Source organism: Homalodisca vitripennis, chromosome X (genome assembly GCF_021130785.1).
Source record: "Homalodisca vitripennis isolate AUS2020 chromosome X, UT_GWSS_2.1, whole genome shotgun sequence".
In the NCBI taxonomy this organism is placed as follows: domain Eukaryota; kingdom Metazoa; phylum Arthropoda; class Insecta; order Hemiptera; family Cicadellidae; genus Homalodisca; species Homalodisca vitripennis.
The window spans coordinates 147,385,194-147,405,229 of record NC_060215.1 but is presented as its reverse complement, the minus strand read 5'-3'; the positions used below and the strand labels follow the sequence as shown (position 1 = coordinate 147,405,229).

Sequence of the window (20,036 nt, the reverse complement as noted above, 5' to 3'; positions counted from 1 at the left end):
GAATTTAATACTGGTTCCTGTAGTACTTGTAACTAAAAATGTAAGACACTGAATGGGTTTTTTTACCGTTATAGCGATTCTGGCCATCAGGAGCAGCCAGTCAGAAACTTCAATGCTATGTGTCTACCTTGTACCGTAAATTAGTTAATTAAATTTCATATAATGTAAATTTCGCAACCTAGTCAGCCAGTATATTATAATATTATTTTACATCCAATGTTCCGGAACTTAATTATTGGGCGGAGTAACTACCTAATTGGCACGCGTATGAATATTTTCTTCTAACCCTTTGTAGCAGCCCAACTACGTGACCGATCAGACCTCGCGCGCTTTGTCCGTAAGTAAAATTTATCTTTTCGTATTATTAAATTAGCCCTTTGATGCCAAACATATAAAAATGAATGTAACGTAAAGTAAAGTTGTAAATAGTAAAGTAACGTACCCTTGAAGGTCTTTTATTTGCTTGATTGAGATAGATAAAAGTTGTGGCGTCATCCTTATGGCGAACACGTTTTTATAATAAGTAATTTGTATCATTAAATGGCTAATACCGTCGCGAATTTGTTTTAGGCGAGTTCACGTAGCTCACGTAGCTGATGTATCTCACGTGTTGTTTGAGTAGATGGCTACCACTTTCCCAACTTGTACTCCTCTTCTAGGAATAACCATTCTTAGACTACAGCTTCAAAGTCTCGTGCCAAGACGCCGACGCCCGGGTTGTGAGTCTACATATTGCGAAGGGAAGTGGAATCTTATTGTTTTATAAAGTAAAACATCGTAGGCATAATTCCACAGAACATTGGATATTTTAGGCCCACCTAGCAGATATACATTTTTAGTTCTTATATTCTAATTGGCAGCAACGTGGCATTACATACTTTTCCTTTACCATCTAAAAGTGGTGCTTGTAAGTATTCATAATTAAACTGAACTTATAAGTAAACTTTGCAATTCGAGTATTTATTACTACGACCTCAGAAGTCACCACCCCCATGTGTTATCGTCATACGGTACAACCTGCTATATCGAGAATGCTCAGTACGTTAAATATTGATGTATTCAGGTATCGAGTATCAATATCAACCCATCTCTATTATTTTTAAAAGCATCTTTTGGATATTTGATTGCTATGCTATGTTTATCGTGATATTAAGCCTACCGTTAAGTCTTTATTATTATATTTGTTGATATATTGAACTACTTTGCAATCATTTGATTTGGATGAAAACAGTAATGAACAGTAAATGAAGTAATTAGTAAATCAATGTTTCTAGTCAACTATTACAAAACTTAGACATCTCAGTTAACCTTTACTTACGTTACTTTGAGAACAGAAAGCCACTGATTGAGGTTGTTGAGGAGAATGGCTTCTTGCCTGACATCCAGTGATACAGGCATGTGTTTCAGTGTCAGAGCATAGAGTGACAGTAAGTGGCCACTGGAGACCAAACTGTCTTCCAGAGGAGGGTGGCGAGGAACTATGGGCTGTAACGTGTGCACTGCCAGGGACCACGACAGTGCGGACGAGTCTGACAGATCTGAGTATACAACAGACATATATAATAGAGAAAACTATGAATGTTTTATGTATAATTTAGTGTTTGTGTTTTGCAGCTTAGTATGTGCCTCGAGTGTGAATTCACTTCTCAATGGTTTTTATCTGCCAACAGAAGCAAGGTGGTTAGATCTGAGTATACAACAGACATATACAAACATGTATAATAGAGAAAACTATGAATGTTTTATATATAATTTAGTGTTTGTGTTTTGCAGCTTAGTATGTGCCTCGAGTGTGAATTCACTTCTCAATGGTTTTTATCTGCCAACAGAAGCAAGGTGGTTAGATCTGAGTATACAACAGACATATACAAACATGTATAATAGAGAAAACTATGAATGTTTTATATATAATTTAGTGTTTGTGTTTTGCAGCTTAGTATGTGCCTCGAGTGTGAATTCACTTCTCAATGGTTTTTATCTGCCAACAGAAGCAAGGTGGTTAGATCTGAGTATACAACAGACATATACAGACATGTATAATAGAGAAAACTATGAATGTTTTATGTATAATTTTGTGTTTTGCAACTTAGTATGTGCCTCGAGTGTGAATTCACTTCTCAATGGTTTTTATCTGCCAACAAAAGCAAGTTGGTTCTATTAATTAAATAACATTGAGAGGGAGCTACTGTTGGAAAATGCTAGAAGGACATAGCTCACTTTCACCACTTGGTTTGTTACACAAGAATATGAACACATTCTTGCCATAAATGTTTCTTGCAATGTAATATACTTTCAATTGATCAATCAAAATTCTTTGTTACATGAACATGAAGTACAGTAATAGTGTCATGAGCAAAGAATACTTAAGTTGACTATATACTACTTGTCAGGAACTCTTCCAGAGTGTATACTGGCCTTGTCACTAGAAAATCTCCAAGTTCTTAAGTTTATTTCCTGGTAAGTTAACTAGGTTATCTGGAAATAACTTTCTGAGTTTTTGGCCAATTAGTCCAGTCATTTAAGGTTTTATCTGCGGAAAAATTCCTAGTGAGCTGAATTTTGGTATACACCTTCATTATGGTGTTTTAATGAAGATGTGAAAAATCGACATTGATATCGTGCCGGTACTTTTGATATAAAAGAGAAAAAGTAATAGGAATTTTGTTAGATCTTACCACAGCATTTGATAGTATCTGTCATGTAAAGTTAATACGGAAATTAAACAGCTTAGGTATAAATGGAAAGGAGCAACATGGTTTGATTCCTATTTCACAAACAGAAAACAATGTGTAGAAATAGAAGAAACAATTTTTCACAATAAAAGTCAGTATATGAGGGCTCATAGATCACAGCTGCAGACACTGTGGCGCGGTGTGCCCCAGGGGTCTATCTTGGGACCTCTATTGTTTTTATGTTATATAGGAGGTTTGCCAGGGGTGATGGAGGGGTTGGATGGTGCCGTATGTCTGTACGCTGATGATTCAAATGTTTTGTTTTCTGGTCAGAGGCTTAAGAATATTGAAATTTCATCATATATTGGTCTAAGTAGGATTAAGGATTTTTTTGACAAAAGTAATCTTTTATTAAATTCAAATAAATCTAATTATATTTCTTTTTCTAAAAAGCAATCCAGATCAAACTAAAACTGTGACATTTTTCTAGACAATGACAAACTTAAACAAGTAGACCACACAAAGTTTTTAGGACTTATAATAGATAAAAATTTAGCTTGGGATAAACATGTAGATCATGTTACTAATAAGAATTGAAGATAAATTGTTAAAATGTAAGTTTTATCACTTAAATGAACCAATGTTACCACTTTTTTTATTTATATTTTTAAATTAATATTAGTATTTAGTTTTATTGGAGTGACACTATTCTTTGTACCTCGTGCATATTACATAATAAAGTGGTTTGACTATGACTATAACCACAGATACATCGGGGATAATTGGTATTTGGTATTTTCTTTTGCTGAAGTGTACTTAATGTGTTTCCCCAGAGTTTAGTGCTAGGTCATTCTTTTTACTGTAGCTGAAGATATTTTGCAGTGATATCAAGGAGTTGGAATAAAGTTCTTCTACTGAATCATTTTTTATGAGGAGAGTTGTGTCATCTGCATACATTATGCAGTGAGTGCTGTGGTTTTGTATAACAGAGGGAGTCGTTAGTGAACAATAGCAATAGTACAGGGCCCAGCACAGTTAGGGATCAGTCAGGGGAGGGACTACTCTCTTGATTGGCTACGGGGATTGTATAAGAGAGGGAGTCATCAGTGAACAATATCAATAGTACAGGGCCCAGCACAGATAGGGAATTATCAGGGGAGGGACTCCTCTCATGATTGGCTAGGGGGATTGTATAAGAGAGGGAGTCATCAGTGAACAATATCAATAGTACAGGGCCCAGCACAGATAGGGAATTATCATGGGAGGGACTCCTCTCGTGATTGGCTAGGGGGATTGTATAAGAGAGGGAGTCATCAGTGAACAATATCAATAGTACAGGGCCCAGCACAGATAGGGAATTATCAGGGGAGGGACTACTCTCATGTACAATATCAATAGTACAGGGCCCAGCACAGATAGGGAATTATCAGGGGAGGGACTACTCTCATGATTGGCTAGGGGGATTGTATAAGAGAGGGAGTCATCAGTGAACAATATCAATAGTACAGGGCCCAGCACAGATAGGGAATTATCAGGGGAGGGACTCCTCTCATGATTGGCTAGGGGGATTGTATAAGAGAGAGGAAGTCATCAGTGCACAATATCAATAGTACAGGGCCCAGCACAGATAGGGAATTATCAGGGGAGGGACTCCTCTTGTGATTGGCTAGGGGGATTGTATAACAGAGGAAGTCCCCCTACAAGAGAGGGAGTCATCAGTGAACAATATCAATAGTACAGGGCCCAGCACAGATAGGGAATTATCAGGGGAGGGACTCCTCTCGTGATTGGCTAGGGGGATTGTATAAGAGAGGGAGTCATCAGTGAACAATATCAATAGTACAGGGCCCAGCACAGATAGGGAATTATCAGGGGAGGGACTACTCTCATGATTGGCTAGGGGGATTGTATAAGAGAGGGAGTCATCAGTGAACAATATCAATAGTACAGGGCCCAGCACAGATAGGGAATTATCAGGGGAGGGACTCCTCTCATGATTGGCAAGGGGGATTGTATAAGAGAGGGAGTCATCAGTGAACAATATCAATAGTACAGGGCCCAGCACAGATAGGGAATTATCAGGGGAGGGACTCCTCTCGTGATTGGCTAGGGGGATTGTATAAGAGAGGGAGTCATCAGTGAACAATATCAATAGTACAGGGCCCAGCACAGATAGGGAATTATCTGGGGAGGGACTCCTCTCGTGATTGGCTAGGGGGATTGTATAAGAGAGGGAGTCATTAGTGAACAATATCAATAGTACAGGGCCCAGCACAGATAGGGAATTATCTGGGGAGGGACTCCTCTCATGATTGGCTAGGGGGATTGTATAAGAGAGGGAGTCATCAGTGAACAATATCAATAGTACAGGGCCCAGCACAGATAGGAAATTATCAGGGTAGGGACTCCTCTCGTGATTGGCTAGGGGGTTTGACCTGATTGTGTTTGTAAGTCCGGATGCTATGTGCAGTAGCTCAAAAACCTGAGATCGTCCTTGCATGTAGTTTACAAAACCAATCTTTTGTGATACCTCTAACTCCTAATGATGTTAGTTTTTCAGAGATCTGGCTGTGCCCCAAACAGTCAAAAGCCTTACTACAGTCGAGAAATAAAGCTGTCACATATTTGTTGTCATCAATGTTGTTGATGATGGTCTCGACTAGGCTGATAGCAGTGGTTATAGATCTGTTTTTCACACCCGTGCTGTCAGTCAGAAATTAGGCTATGTTGTTTAAGATGGTTCATTAGTTTTTAATTTTTCTATAATTTTTGAAAATGTTGAGATCAGTGACATGGGTCGGTAATTTTCAGGTTTGATGGTGGTCTTTTTTGTGTTTGGGGTATACTTTTGAGATTTTCAGTCCAGAGGGAAAGTAACCCTGATCAAATTATTTTTTTTATAATTGTAGTGAGGAGTGAGATTAATTCTTCAGCACAGTGTTTCACAATTTTAGATGATTACTTATATACACCACTATATGATTTATTTTTTTAGGCTGGAGATTACAGATTTGACCTCTTTCTGAGTTGTGGGAGTCAGGTGAAATGGTTGTGTGAAGTGAGTTTAACAGAGTCATGCTCTTCCACGGGTCTGGGGACTTCTGCAGAGTAATGTCTGCTACCAGGGGGAAGTATGTGTTGTTGAGGTGTTCAGCTACTTCAGTAGGATTGTCTATGGTTTTGTTATTAATATTTAGTTTAAGGCAAGATTAATTTGTTTGCTTTGGCTGTCTCTAAGTATTGATGAGATTCCACAGTGCTTTAGGCTTATTGTCAGATGTTTCTAGGAGCTCTGCATTGGCATTTTGTTGGAATGCTTTGTTGGCTTTGCTAATGTGGTATACTCTTAACTCCTTGAGGCATTTACTATAAAATTCAACACTTTGAGTATCAATCTCACTCACACATTCAGTTACTTACACAAATGTTTAGGCAGTTACTCACATAAAAAAATGTTTTAAATACAGTATAATTATGAATCTTGCTATAGAAAAATATAGTGACTGACTTTTGTGTGGAATAATTCAAAAAGGAAACACAGTAGTGCGTATTTAAGAATTTTGTTTTGTCCTACGTTAGAATTTTTGGCAATGTAAAAAATATTATTAACCACTTAAAAATATACTAAATACATATTTGAGAACGTTTTACTTAAAAAAAATTAATTTTTTTATGTTGATTTGTTTAATTGTAAACACTTTTTTGTATACATACATTGTTTTTGTATACATACATTGTTTTTGAATAAAATGTTTAGTTGCTTTAAACTTTATATAATGATATAGAAAAACATTTATTGTTTACAATTTCATTACTCTATTGTAAGCCACAATAAAGTTATTATGGTATAAACAAACACTACAACTTTCACCAAAATGAACTCTAACGGCACAGAGAGACTGTTATGTATTTACCACCAGGCCTGAAGAACGCTGAGAGGCTAGCCTCCAACAAGGCCCCTAGAGTGAAGCAGTTGGCCACCGTTATACCCAGCACCCTGAGCAGGGCTGCTACCACGACACTGGTGGTGGACCGAGAGCTGAGCCACCCCAACAGAGCCTCCACAGCCAGCGTGCCCACTGGACTGTTGGATGCCTGGTTCACGAGTGCCAGTATCTCGGTGAGCAGCAATCCTGCCTCTGATACTTTCTGCGGCCCAGGGACACCTACACCCAGAGCGCTTTGTAACTATCAATACAAAGTTCATGCGTGAAACACAAACTCCATTCAAAATTATTTATAAACATGAATAGTGAAGACAGTAAAGGGATATCTTTACTTAATGACAAGACAATCAATGTTACAACTGAGTTTCATTTTTTTTAATGTATTTTTAAAATAAAGTTGATCTAAAAGAACGTTATGTTACAGACAGTTTATTATGTGATGAAACCAATTTGTTGGTGTCAATTATAACATCTATATGCTAGCAATAAACATACTACAATTTATAGAGAACTCTAAACATTTATAGAGAATACAGATAAAAGCTGTTAGGTAACAGAAAATTGTATTTAGTTTCTACTATGAATAATTTATCAGGAATAAAATTACAATAACTTTATCACAAATTAAATTAGGAGTCAGTGACATTCATAATATGACATTGGTTACAAAATATCTTAGATGACAATATCATATAAGTATGCAGGTACTACTTTTCATATGCATTCTTTTAAATAAACTATAATTTAAAATTAAAACAAAAACTGTTCCAAAAATTCAGACTATAAAGTGAAAAGACTATATTGAAATATAATATATTGCAATCTAATCTTATGTAACTAAAATTATTATAATAATTAATGACAAAAGCTTGAAAAATTAATTTATTATAAAATGAGAGTAATGAACAAGAATAACCTAAACAATACGGTTTAGGTATTGCCACAGAAGGAGAAGAGACGTACTGTATGTTATGACAGTCTCCACTTTGTCCACCATCCTGCGCACAGCCGCTCTGATCTCATCCTGCCGTGTCGTCACCAGCTGCTTGTGGCGACTCAGACTCGACAGTATAAGCTTGACACATGCGCGTACAAACATCTGCCTTTTGCGCAGTGTGCTGGGATGGAACTGCGTCACTTTGGTAGAATATCCAGCAGCCATCTCCAATAAGCTAGTACACAACTCTCATAATAGTGATTATCATAATAATGGTCAACATACAAAATTCAAATATTAAATATCATTTTTGCAGTTTTGGAACAGCTAAGAGCAAAGTGCCTGTCAGAGAAAGGGTTAATCCTTTTAGACTCATTAAAAAGTGCCAAGTTCTCTGCCTGGTTGTATTTAAATGTTCAGTTAAATTACAACATTGTAATATTTAAACTAACACTTTTTATTATGAAAAAATAAGGTAATTTATGATGTTTTAATGAATAAGCTTTAAATGTAGAATAAAACTAGGGATAAAAATGGTTTTTGTTCCACCTATTTAAAACAAATATTTTCTTGTTTTTTTTACCAATATCTAAAGTTTAATGTACGAGGGCTGTTCAGAAAGTAACCTCCAGTCGATTGAAAAAAATACACCAAGTTAAGTAAAAATATTTTAATATATACATCTTACAACTACATCTTTGCACTATTTTTCGACATAGTCTCCATCACGATTGAGGCACTTATCGTATCTCTTCACAAGCTTTGAAATTCCTTCTGCATAAAAATCACCCGCCTGTGCCTTGAGCCAGCCTGTGACCGCATCTTTGAGCTCTTCGTCGTCATCAAACCGCTGGGACCCGAGCCATTTCTTCATATGCATGAAGAGGTGATAGTCGCTTGGCGCCAGATCTGGGCTGTAAGGTGGATGGTTGAAAACGTCCCACTTGAAGGACTTAAGAAGGGCTGTTGTTCTGCAAGCAGAGTGAGGACGGGCGTTATCGTGCAAAAAAACGATACCGGAAGTCAGCATACCACGGCGTTTGTTCTGTATAGCCCGTCGTAATGTTTTTAGTGTTTCACAGTACACGTCTTGATTAATGGTCGTCCCACGTTCCATGAATTCAACCAACAACACCCCTTTGGCATCCCAAAACACCGTTGCCATCAGTTTTCTGGCAGAAAAATCTTGCCGAGCTTTTTTTGGTTTGGTAGGCGAATCTGAATGTGCCCACATCTTTGATTGTTCTTTTGTCTCAGGGTTTACGTACTTAATCCAGGTTTCGTCACCGGTCACGATTCTGTTTAACAATGGTTCTCCTTCGTCCGCATAACGTGACAGAAAGTCTAATGCAGAGGCCATTCTTTGAGTTTTGTGGTGGTCGGTAAGAATTTTGGGCACCCATCGTGCACATAACTTACGGTAACCCAATCTTGCTGTCACTATCTCGTACAAAAGAGTCTTAGAAATCTGTGGAAAATCAGTAGACAACTCCGCCATTGTGAAACGTCGATTTTCACGAACTTTTGCATCAACTGTCTGAACGAGTTCGTCAGTCACCAAGGATGGTCTACCACTCCTCTCTTCATCATGAACGTTTTCTCGTCCACTTTTAAATAAACGTACCCATTCACGGACAACTCCTTCACTCATAACTTGTGGTCCGTACACGGCACAAAGCTCACGATGAATAGCTGCTGCAGAGTATCCTTTGGCTGTAAAAAACCGTATAACAGCACGCACTTCACATTTGGCGGTATTTTCTATTGCAGCACACATTTCAAACTGCCACAAAAACTAAACTAGCGCAGGTACGATGTTCACTCGACTACAGCTTGATGCCGACTGACCTGCTTAGTGCGTGAATGCACAGATGGCGCGCTACTCCCCTCCACTACCCGCACTGTGACCAACCGGAGGTTACTTTCTGAACAGCCCTCGTATATTTTAGAGCTGGTGGTACATCAAATCATTTTTGTTTGATTGAAAATGTGTATCTTAACTTATTTCCTTTTGATCAGTCTCTTCATCACTGGACATTAAATCTAGTATATCAATAATGTTATGAATCATTCTACTCCAAATTGGAAGTCAGTTTGGAAAGTAGACAGACATCTGGGGGGCTTTAGGGCAGTGGCCTTCTTAACATTTCTTCCCAGGGTATTTAAGAGCGTCTGGGAATGCAGACAGGATTATCTTGGATTAGGCATCAACTTATTTAGAACACACATGTAACCAAGATTCCCAGGGAGTACGACACCACACGTGGAAAGGTCACACGCAGCTTAAAATAACATTCGAAAAACCAGTGTCCGAGATGTCGGCTCACCACTAATGGCCCGGCTGTGGGAAACCAGTTCCGTCCTTGGAGGTCACACGTGTAAGAACAACTTGTGTTCAATGTATAATTATTATTTAGATGCTTTGGATCAATAAACATTTATTCAAATACTCAAGCACTTAAGGTTGCCCATTATTTGCTATCCTGACATTTAAGGTACACCCCAGCCATGCTTAACAATAATGTCATGAATTTGTAATCCACTTTTACTTGCAACCATCATAAAAATAAATAGTACTAAATGAATGGTTCATGCATTGTTTCAACACTATAACATATATCTTATCTTATCATATATTTTATCAATACTGTATATATATGTTTTTTTTTTTAGCTTTTAAGTTTTTTCTAATGACGCCATTCAATGTATACCACTGTATACTTTATGAATAAAGTTATTTTCAATTCAATTCAATTCAATTCAATAGAAACTCAATCCAAGGTAATAAAAGTTACATATTTTCATGTGAAAATGAAGCCTACAACTGATTACTTTATTTAATAGCATTTTACTCACATATTTAAAATAGATTATAAACTAAAACAAACTTATATTACTGCGTAAACAACAATTACAGTACAAAGAATCAAATTCACAATAGTTCGACTAGTTTGTTTACGTCTGCAGACAATTTTGCCCATGTTTCATCTGGAAAGGGTTAAATGAAAGCTTTGACACTTTAGCATATATTGGAGTATAATATTTTTAGTAATAACACGAGCAAAGTAGATTTTTAATTACTTTAAAGCATTTTTCATTTCTTGAGACTGAAAAAGATAAACCAAAACTACTATTGGAGCGGCTTGATGAGTATAAAAAGGTAGTCAAAAGTCAATTGTCATACACCACATTTAAATTTCTTTAAAATAGCTTTAACTTGTTCCATCAATGATGATGGTTAAAATGATTTACAGTGTCCAGTGGTAGATTACAAAGAGGGGAGGGGATGGTGGTCACATGGATGAACACTCTCCAAGCATATATAAATACACACTCTACACACAATTACCAGACAAATAGTTTCAACAAAGCAGTATAAGGTATTCAGTTTTGGAAAATATTAAACTCTGCCTCAATTTATACTGATATTTATCTTGTAATGACATGTAGAATTATAATATAATAAAAGTTTTTCTGCATAATTGCAAATTCAAAATTGGATTTGATTCAGAACCTCCACTAGGCAACTAGAAGTAGAAACTGCAATCTGTAATTGAATCGGGTCATGCTAAAAGGGGATCAGTCTTCAAGGAACAGTTTTCGGAAAACTAAAAAAAACTGTTTTCTGAGTACAAAAATAGTTCAAGAGCAATTATTTTTTTTAAATATACAACATTAGACCATACATAATTAAATGAAACTATGTAAAAAGACAGAAAAACAATTTTTACATACTAAAAAAAATTATATAAAGTGCTTGACTTATCCCCTTTTAGCATGAAATGGGAATAAAATGATCAAAATGTTTGTTTTTACACTCAAATTTATTGAAATATCATTGTTAAATGTGTGTCATACTGTAAAATAGTACATAGGTTAACTCAATGAGTTATTTTTAGTCATCAAAGTCCTCATGTTCTTCTTCTGTAGTGGGCCACATATAAATTTCACTGTACCACTCTTCAAATTCTATGGGGATGTATGGTCGAAGCTTTATTATGTCATTAAGTTTAGCTTTCTTCAATGGTACTTTTCCTTCCAAATTAGGCAGTTTTATCAGGGAGCTGTAAAACAGGCCTTCCTTGCCCTGTAAGGTTGAAAGTATGGCTTAATTCCGAGTCAATGAACGGGCGTGCAACAACTTTCCCAGGAAACTCACTTCTGTAAGTGTAGTGCATAAAAGAACTGATTGAGAAGAGTATTTTCTGTTGTTTGGGGGTGTTTCTACCTTTAGTTTCTTCAGATACAACTTTTTTTTTTTATAAAAAACAGGCCACCAACTTTTTAAAGTCCAGAATTTGTTGGGGTTGTTACTTTGTGGACAACAAACTTTTCATTCTTGCTCGATTTTAGAATAAAGTCTGATATCTGATCCACAGTGTATAGTCTATCATTTTTTCTCAACTCACGTTTTATGATGCTGAAGTCCCTGTCACAGGGCAGAAAGGAATGGCCTCTAATTGGGTAATACTGCTCTACCTTGTCGAAAACAGTTTGAGTTCCGTTATGGCGGAAAGAAATCTTGATAGTGGGTGATTTTTATTCTGGGCCCCAGCAGTTGTCAGAATAAAGGTGAAGCTCATTATACTGCTTGTCAAGGTGATTTTAAATAATGTAATAAAAATGAACATACTTCATTCGGTCCTTTATTCGCAGTCCCCTGGTGGTAGAGATATATATCTGCTTTATTAGTTTTTAAGTTATGGATACAAAACAGATTTACTGAAAGCTGCCGTAAATAAAAAGTTTCTTGGACCGGTATCTTTGGAAATTTGCACATTTTGCATGAAATCAAAAGACAAAACACAAAATGTTGTCATTTTGTTTGTCCTCAGTATCGGTTTTTATTTTACAAAAGAATTTTTTTTGTTTTGCGCTTGTGAACATGAAGTTCTGCTTGCGCACACCTTTTGGCTGCATCATTCAGAATGTGGGCTTTTTAGTTTTATTCTCAACTCTTCGCAAACACAACAAATATCTACTTGAGGTCTCCCAAATTTTAGATTGTAGTGTTCATTTAAAGAAATTAAAGAAGAAAGTAAGTCCGACAGTTTCCAGTGGATATTTTTCCTTAAAAAGGCTGTACATCGTCTTAATATTAAGAGTTGCGTCCAAGTACTTTATTGGCCTTTCCCAGGTAGTGGCTTTCTTTAGTTGGAAAACTCTCTATATGTTCCCGTATTTTAAGTTTTGGTTTCTTCTGACATAGATTTTTTTTTACATGTAATCCCCTTTTGTCCACTGGACTTTTTACCGAACATTTTTAATGCTCTAATCCTTTCAACCCTTTTCTTTGTCACACTATGTAATGATAAAAAAGCCTTGAAACATACCTGCACTCGGTCCTGTACCAACCATTACATGATATGTAAATGCTGCACAGTTAGTTCGAGCATCTTCTGTTCTTGGTCGCCTATGCTTTTATATCGTTCACATCTATAAGGGACTGTAGAAACAAGTCTTGCTGGTCTTTAGTGTTCAGGTTTAAAAAATGGTTCAAAACATCTACTTGATCTTCTTCAGTGACAGCCTCCATGCAGTTCTTCCTCTTGCAGCTGAAACAATACAAAAAGGTTATAGCCTAAAACCTGTACAAAATATAGGAAAACTGGTGAAGTAGGCCTACTTTATCTGTACAGCAACCCCATTAGTTTTATTAGTAAAGAGTATTAGAACATACGTTAAGTTACTTTAGACTATGTAGGAATAGGGCTAGGAATGAACAAAGATAACCTAGTCCATGTAAACTAGATTGTAAACAACATAGGTAGCCTAAGTGAACTTCAACACAATTTTGTAAATGTTTCATATAAAACTACAGGTTTTAAAATAAAATTGACTTGCCTGCATGGTAATCCGGTAGTTTTCTTTGGTACTAAGTTTCCTTTACTATCGAAAAATTCTTCACCTTGTTGTCTAGCAGCTTTTGTTTTATTTCTCTTCCACAAATCTTTGTTTGCCTTCCTTTTTCTTCCTTGATTACATTCGATATTTTCTTCACTTTTCATCTTCAATCATTTTTCACCGTGCTTAAGCAAATCAATTAAAAATATTTCCTTTAAAAGCTGTGATTGTATGCGAAATGATCAAAATCAACATTCGTTTTGTAGGTTAGGTTTAGGTAGCGAACTAGCGAGTAGTGATCCGTGTGTGACAGCTGGCTGGCTTGTTGACTCCACACCCAAATTGTGCTACAAGGGGATCAGTCAGTGACTGAGCTCCTTTTAGCATGAATTGATTACGTCTATGCACTGGTTTCTGTAGTAACCATGCATCAGACTGATCACCTTTTTTTTAGCGTGAAAAGATGTAATTTGGTCCTAGGAATACAAATTCATTGTTATCTCAATTTTCATATTTTTTGACTGATCCCCTTTTAGCATGACCCGATTCAATTATCCCCAGCGTTTGTATAAGTAACCTATCTAAGCGAGGCCAACCGCACTTCAAGCACTTCAAGATCGGTAAAGGTGCAGTAAGGATCTACATGCTACATAGTTTTATTCAGGTGATTATGCCAGTAAACATTTAAGGTCAGTTTTACCATACTTTTTTTAATGAAAAATCATAATACAAAATTATTTTGGATTATAAATTGACAATACTCATCAATACTAAGTATTCAAAAATGTTTGTTATATTTAATGAAAATAATTTAAATTTTAAATGTGTTTTAAGTGATTATTTTTTTAATTTTCATAGGAGGACTCCCAGACCCCCTGGTGGTGAGTTGCTCCCTGTGTGAGGACCTTATCAATCAGAATAACGGGGAGAGTCACTATCTCCAGTACATATCAGACCACTCAGTTTCTGGTAATATTTCAGTACCAATGTAGCAAAAGTAAGAGGAAACAGGGAAAGTTTATAACTACACACAAGGATAATTAAATGAGAATATTTACTCAAGAGCTGCCATGTCAGTGTTACTCCAATCCTCCCCTGTCAGCTGGAGGATAACACGAGGATCGTAGCTCATGACGAACCAGTTGGTCACGGACTCGTAACTGTTGCAGTCCACCAGATACCAGGCAAACTGTTGGCTCTCCACCAGCAGTGGTGTAATCTTGGATGACTGCACACACAGAACAGTTGCTATACTCATATTCCTTGTTCAACTACTTTACATTGCAGTCCACCAGATACCAGGCAAACTGTTGGCTCTCCACCAGCAGTGGTGTAATCTTGGATGACTGCACACACAGAACAGTTGCTATACTCATATTCCTTGTTCAACTACTTTACATTGCAGTCCACCAGATACCAGGCAAACTGTTGGCTCTCCACCAGCAGTGGTGTAATCTTGGATGACTGCACACACAGAACAGTTGCTATACTCATATTCCTTGTTCAACTACTTTACATTGCAGTCCACCAGATACCAGGCAAACTGTTGGCTCTCCACCAGCAGTGGTGTAATCTTGGATGACTGCAAACACAGAACAGTTGCTATACTCATATTCCTTGTTCAACTACTTTACATTGCAGTCCACCAGATACCAGGCAAACTGTTGGCTCTCCACCAGCAGTGGTGTAATCTTGGATGACTGCACACACAGAACAGTTGCTATACTCATATTCCTTGTTCAACTACTTTACATTGCAGTCCACCAGATACCAGACAAACTGTTGGCTCTCCACCAGCAGTGGTGTAATCTTGGATGACTGCACACACAGAACAGTTGCTATACTCATATTCCTTGTTCAACTACTTTCCATTAGATTTTAATCATAAAAGACTAAAACTACATTAAAATACTTAAAATATAGATTAAAATCAAATAATAATAAATATAACAAATTAAAAGCCATTTTAGAATCTGATACAATAAAAAACAAAATTATATTACAGGCGATACATTCAATAATTTTATTTGTTGGGCTAAAAAGTAGAACAGAAAAATAAATGAAATATTTAATATCCCTCACAGTGATAATAGTATTGGCCGCAACGATTATTTTGTCCGCCCCTGGGATATCGTCGCGAGTATGACGATTATGTAAGCACTTTGTGAAACACTAATTCCTTCAACAATTCTTGTCAAAATCTTATGTTCCATATAGTGCCATAATCATGAAATTCTAAAGTTTTTTTGTACTATATATGGAATCTAATCCATTTTTTTGGTGTTCGATATATCAATGTTTTTTTTTAAGTTTACTCAGAAAATCCTGTGAACATAGTTTCATTATTGTATATACAGATTGAGTCTTTTTATGAATTGAGCCATTTATGTTTAGTATTTCTGAATATACATAAAAAAGTAAACAAACTGGCTATTTTACATTTTTTTATTGTTATTTGTATAATAATGCACTAGCTGTGAGAATGTGAAAAAAACTGTTTTTCATAAATAAATTTTAACATTCAACAGAGTAAAATAGGTCATCAGATTAGGGTAAGTTCAATATTATTTTCTGATTCCTTAGAATATACAGAAATGAAATGAAAGATGTCTTTATTGAACACAAAGAACAACATATTCAATTGGCGAGGTTAGGACTATTAAGTCTTCTCTTACACCTAACCATAAATCAATGAATTTATAATCGATACTTTTAGAGTAAATCAGAGCCACAGTATAGTCTTTATTGGTGTTTTACATTTAAAAATGATAATCTATATTTATATTAAATAAAAAAACTGTTCTTCATGAAAATAAAAAATAAATAAATAAAATAAAAATTGGAAGGAAATTAACCCATCACCATTCATACGAAGCCATGATCCCATACCCTATGCCACAAAATTGTCAACCCGACAAGGCCCGAAAGAGATGGTCTTTAAGCACCTCCTGGAACCGTTCCCGAATACGAATATCTCTTATTTGATCCAGGAGATTATTCTAGAGTCGACAAGCAGAGACTGTGAATGATTAGAAGGAGAATGATCGTTATACAAAATAGAATGTAATATGCTAAGAATGTGGAACTGATGGAGTAGATTAAATTTTAGCAGATGTAACTGATTTATGAATGGTCTTATATAGTTATATCGTCTAAGGTTTAAGGGAACACAATAATTTTGAGCATAGTCTGTCCGAAAGCTTAAACGTCATGTCATTTATAACTACGCTACGTACCCTGTCATTTATAATTCAGGGTCTTCACTAGCATTAATTTCAAATTCAAGGGTAAGTGAATAGCAAATTGCTTAAGATTACGAATACCAGCAAATACCCTACCACAAGTCTCAGTAACATTATCGGGCCAACTAAGAGTTTTTGTAATAGTCAGTCCAAGATTTTTGACCTTGTCACTGTATGAAAGAGGACGACCGTTCAAAATTGGTGTAGAAGAGTTGTTCAAGTCGATACTGCTCAGAAGTCTGGAAGTTCCAATGAGAATAGTTTGAGTCTTGCTTTCGTTAAGTTTCAGTCCGTGTTTGAAGGCCCACGTTGCAATAGCGTCAATGAGCCTTAAGCAAGGCCTTCGACTGTGTCGACCGTGGCGTCCTTTTGCAAAAGTTAGAGCATTATGGGGTTACTGGTACTGAATTGAAACTTTTTGAATCTTATTTAAATAACCGCTATCAACAAATTTGTGTCAATGGTTCTCTATCCGATGCTGCTCAAGTTCTGTATGGTGTCCCACAGGGTTCAGTTTTGGGCCCTTTTCTTTTTTTGATAATGGCTAACGACCTTCCTGATAATGTATCGGCTAGTAAACTTATGTTTGCTGATGATGTTACTGTTTTTTAAGTCCAATAGCTGTTATCTCAATTTGTGTGATTACATGACAAATACAGTTCTAAGTAAAGCAGTTGAGTGGTATGCAGCAAATAAATTTTTACTGAATGTGGAAAAAATTCAAATAATGAACTTTTCTGTAAACAATAGTTTTCTCAATAGTAATAATGTAGACTTTGTACAACCTGTTAAATTGTTAGGTTTTTTATATTGACCCAAAATTATCTTGGCATTTACATATAGAACATGTTTGTAGTAAACTTTGTAAAATAGTGTACCTGATTAGAAGATAAAGAGAAATTGTGCCCACCAACTTTTTAAAACAATGTTATTATGCTTTTTCACTCTGTGTTATTGTACGGTATTTTGTATTGGGGTAATGTTATAGGTGTATTAAATGTTTTATTGTTACAAAAGAAGATATTAAGGATATTAACTTTCTCAGGTTCAATTGACCATTGTAGACCACTTTTTGTTGTTGTTTGTTTTTTTGAGACTGTGATCAACGTGTATATCTTTGTATGTTTATGTCATGTGAAAAATAATTTATTTCAACACTCCCTTGCTACTGATGTACATAACCATTTTACCAGGTCTAGTTACACTATTCGTTTTCCTCACTATAGGCTAAGCAAAACTATGTCTTCCTACAATGTTATGAGCATAAAGCTTTTTAACAGGCTCCCACCAATTGTTCATCACATCAGCAGTGCTAGATTTAAGAATGTTATGTATGACTGGTTAATAGATATCCCATTTTATGATGTAAAAGAGTTTTTAAATTTCACTTTTAACGAGACAACTTTAAAATTTTAAGCTAAGTTACCATTTTAATTTAGTTTTAAGGTTCTTTTAACTGTTGACGCTTTGTATGTGCCTTAAACTCATATTTTTATATTTTTGCAATGTAAAACTTACACTTAATTACTTTTCTAACTTGTAACCTGCAATTGAAGATTCTATTGTAATTTGGTTATAAATCATGTTGTAATTTGACTCTGCCTATTGCATATCATGTTTAATGGCAATAAAGAATGTCTATGTCTATGTCTAATGTCAGTGTTCATGTCAACAACAACGTTTGGATAGTTTGAAACAGGAAAGTGACTGTAAATTTGCAAATTGTCGTCATACAGGTAAAAAATGAGTGTTTGATCATAACAGTTAACCCTTAGCACGCCGTAGACGGAATAATCCGCTATGTTTTTTGGTCTTATAACGCCAAAGACAAAATAATCCGCCGATCGATAAAAATATATTTTATTACTGTTTTTGAAGTTTATAAATCCAAAAAATAAGCCACAATACAAAGTAATGTACTGGCTGGACCAAATAATCCAGTTGCAGCTGTCAGCTGGCCGCAGTAGGTAAACAGTAAATTGTTTTGTTGCTGGCAGCTGTTCTCCCACTCCCGTCTGTACGCCGATGACGATACTATCCGCCATTACGACTGTCAGTGGAGCACGCATTGTGCCTTTGGGAAGTGTTCTTGCGTTGTCATTCCTTATACAAACAGTTGTAAAAAGTTATTGTTACCATGTTTTAGGTGTTATAATAAAGTTTTTATTGTTTCTTTTCTGTTGTGTGATTATGGCTGCAAGTCATGTCCCGAGACCCCATGGCTTCATCCCGATTTTTGTTTTGAAGTTTACCGTACAACTGCCGAAATCTATTATTATCAGAACTTATAAAACTAATCAAGATCAGCATATTACACTTTATTTGTTTTCTTATCCTTGTGCATAGTTTTCATATTTTTCATCACATGCATTTGATTACTCTGTAACCTAAATTTGATTTTGATTGAAATATTCCATTATTATGAAAAATATGATTATTTTAATGCAAGTATTACACTGCTGTAAAATTTATTTTTTTTGTGCGACTATTAGTCATTAGGAATGAATAAAAAAATTAGCTTTAAGGAATTTTCATTTTTATTTTTTCACCTTAAATGAGCGTAATCTAAAAAATTACTAAATTTATATCGGCGTTCAAAGGGTTAAGTTGTTGTATATTGAAAAAGAAGAGAGCCAAGATCAGAGCCTTGTGGCACCCCTTGATTTACAGGTTTCCAGTAGGAGTCTTTGTCGTTGGACCTAACACACTGCTGACAATCTGACAGATACAACCCAAACCACTCCACACAGCCATCAGAGAATCCGATTTTAGACAATTTCAAAAGAAGCAATGGGTGGTAAACGCAGATGAAAGCCTTAGAAAAATCAAAAAGCGTTAAAATGGTTACAAGCATTTTGTTCATTGCCGAAAGTATATCTTCAGTGATTTTTTAAAAAGCACTGATTATACTGTGATTAGTACGAAATCCTGATTTAAAGTTGGACAAAGAAGCAATGGGTAGTAAACGCAGTCGAAAACCTTAGAAAATCAGAAAAATGTTAAAATGATAACAAGCCTTTTGTCCATTGCCGAACGTATATCTTCAGTGATTTTTAAAAGAGCATTGGTTGTACTGTGATTAGAACGAAATCCTGATTGAAAGTTGGACAAATTTGTATTGGATTTGAGAAAGAAACGTACTTGCTGATGCACCACTCTCTCAAGGCATTTAGATACAGCTGATAGAATGCTAATGGGTCTGAAATCTGAGGGGTCACCAGGACATGAACATTTTTGAAGTGGGCGAACAATAACAAGTTTCCAAACAGACGGAAATATTGAAGAACAAAGAGATCTGATATAAATATTTGTAATTGTAGGAACGACTATGGGGAGAATATATTTAAACAATTTCATAGGTATTTTATCGGCTCCAACTGCGTTACTAGAAATC

At 35.9% G+C, this 20,036-nt stretch overlaps 1 protein-coding gene across 1 annotated transcript in view; it reads right to left on the bottom strand.

Moving 5' to 3' along the window:
* LOC124369659 (ectopic P granules protein 5 homolog) overlaps window positions 1-20,036 on the bottom strand; it is a 335,562-nt gene that overhangs the window by 19,041 nt on the left and 296,485 nt on the right. Inside the window, exons 36-39 of the mRNA XM_046827710.1 lie at window positions 14,459-14,628; window positions 7,583-7,791; window positions 6,587-6,838; window positions 1,319-1,538 (exon numbers count right to left, since the gene is read on the bottom strand). Coding sequence (XP_046683666.1) covers window positions 1,319-1,538; window positions 6,587-6,838; window positions 7,583-7,791; window positions 14,459-14,628 — 851 coding nt within the window. The remainder of the gene's footprint in view (window positions 1-1,318; window positions 1,539-6,586; window positions 6,839-7,582; window positions 7,792-14,458; window positions 14,629-20,036) is intronic.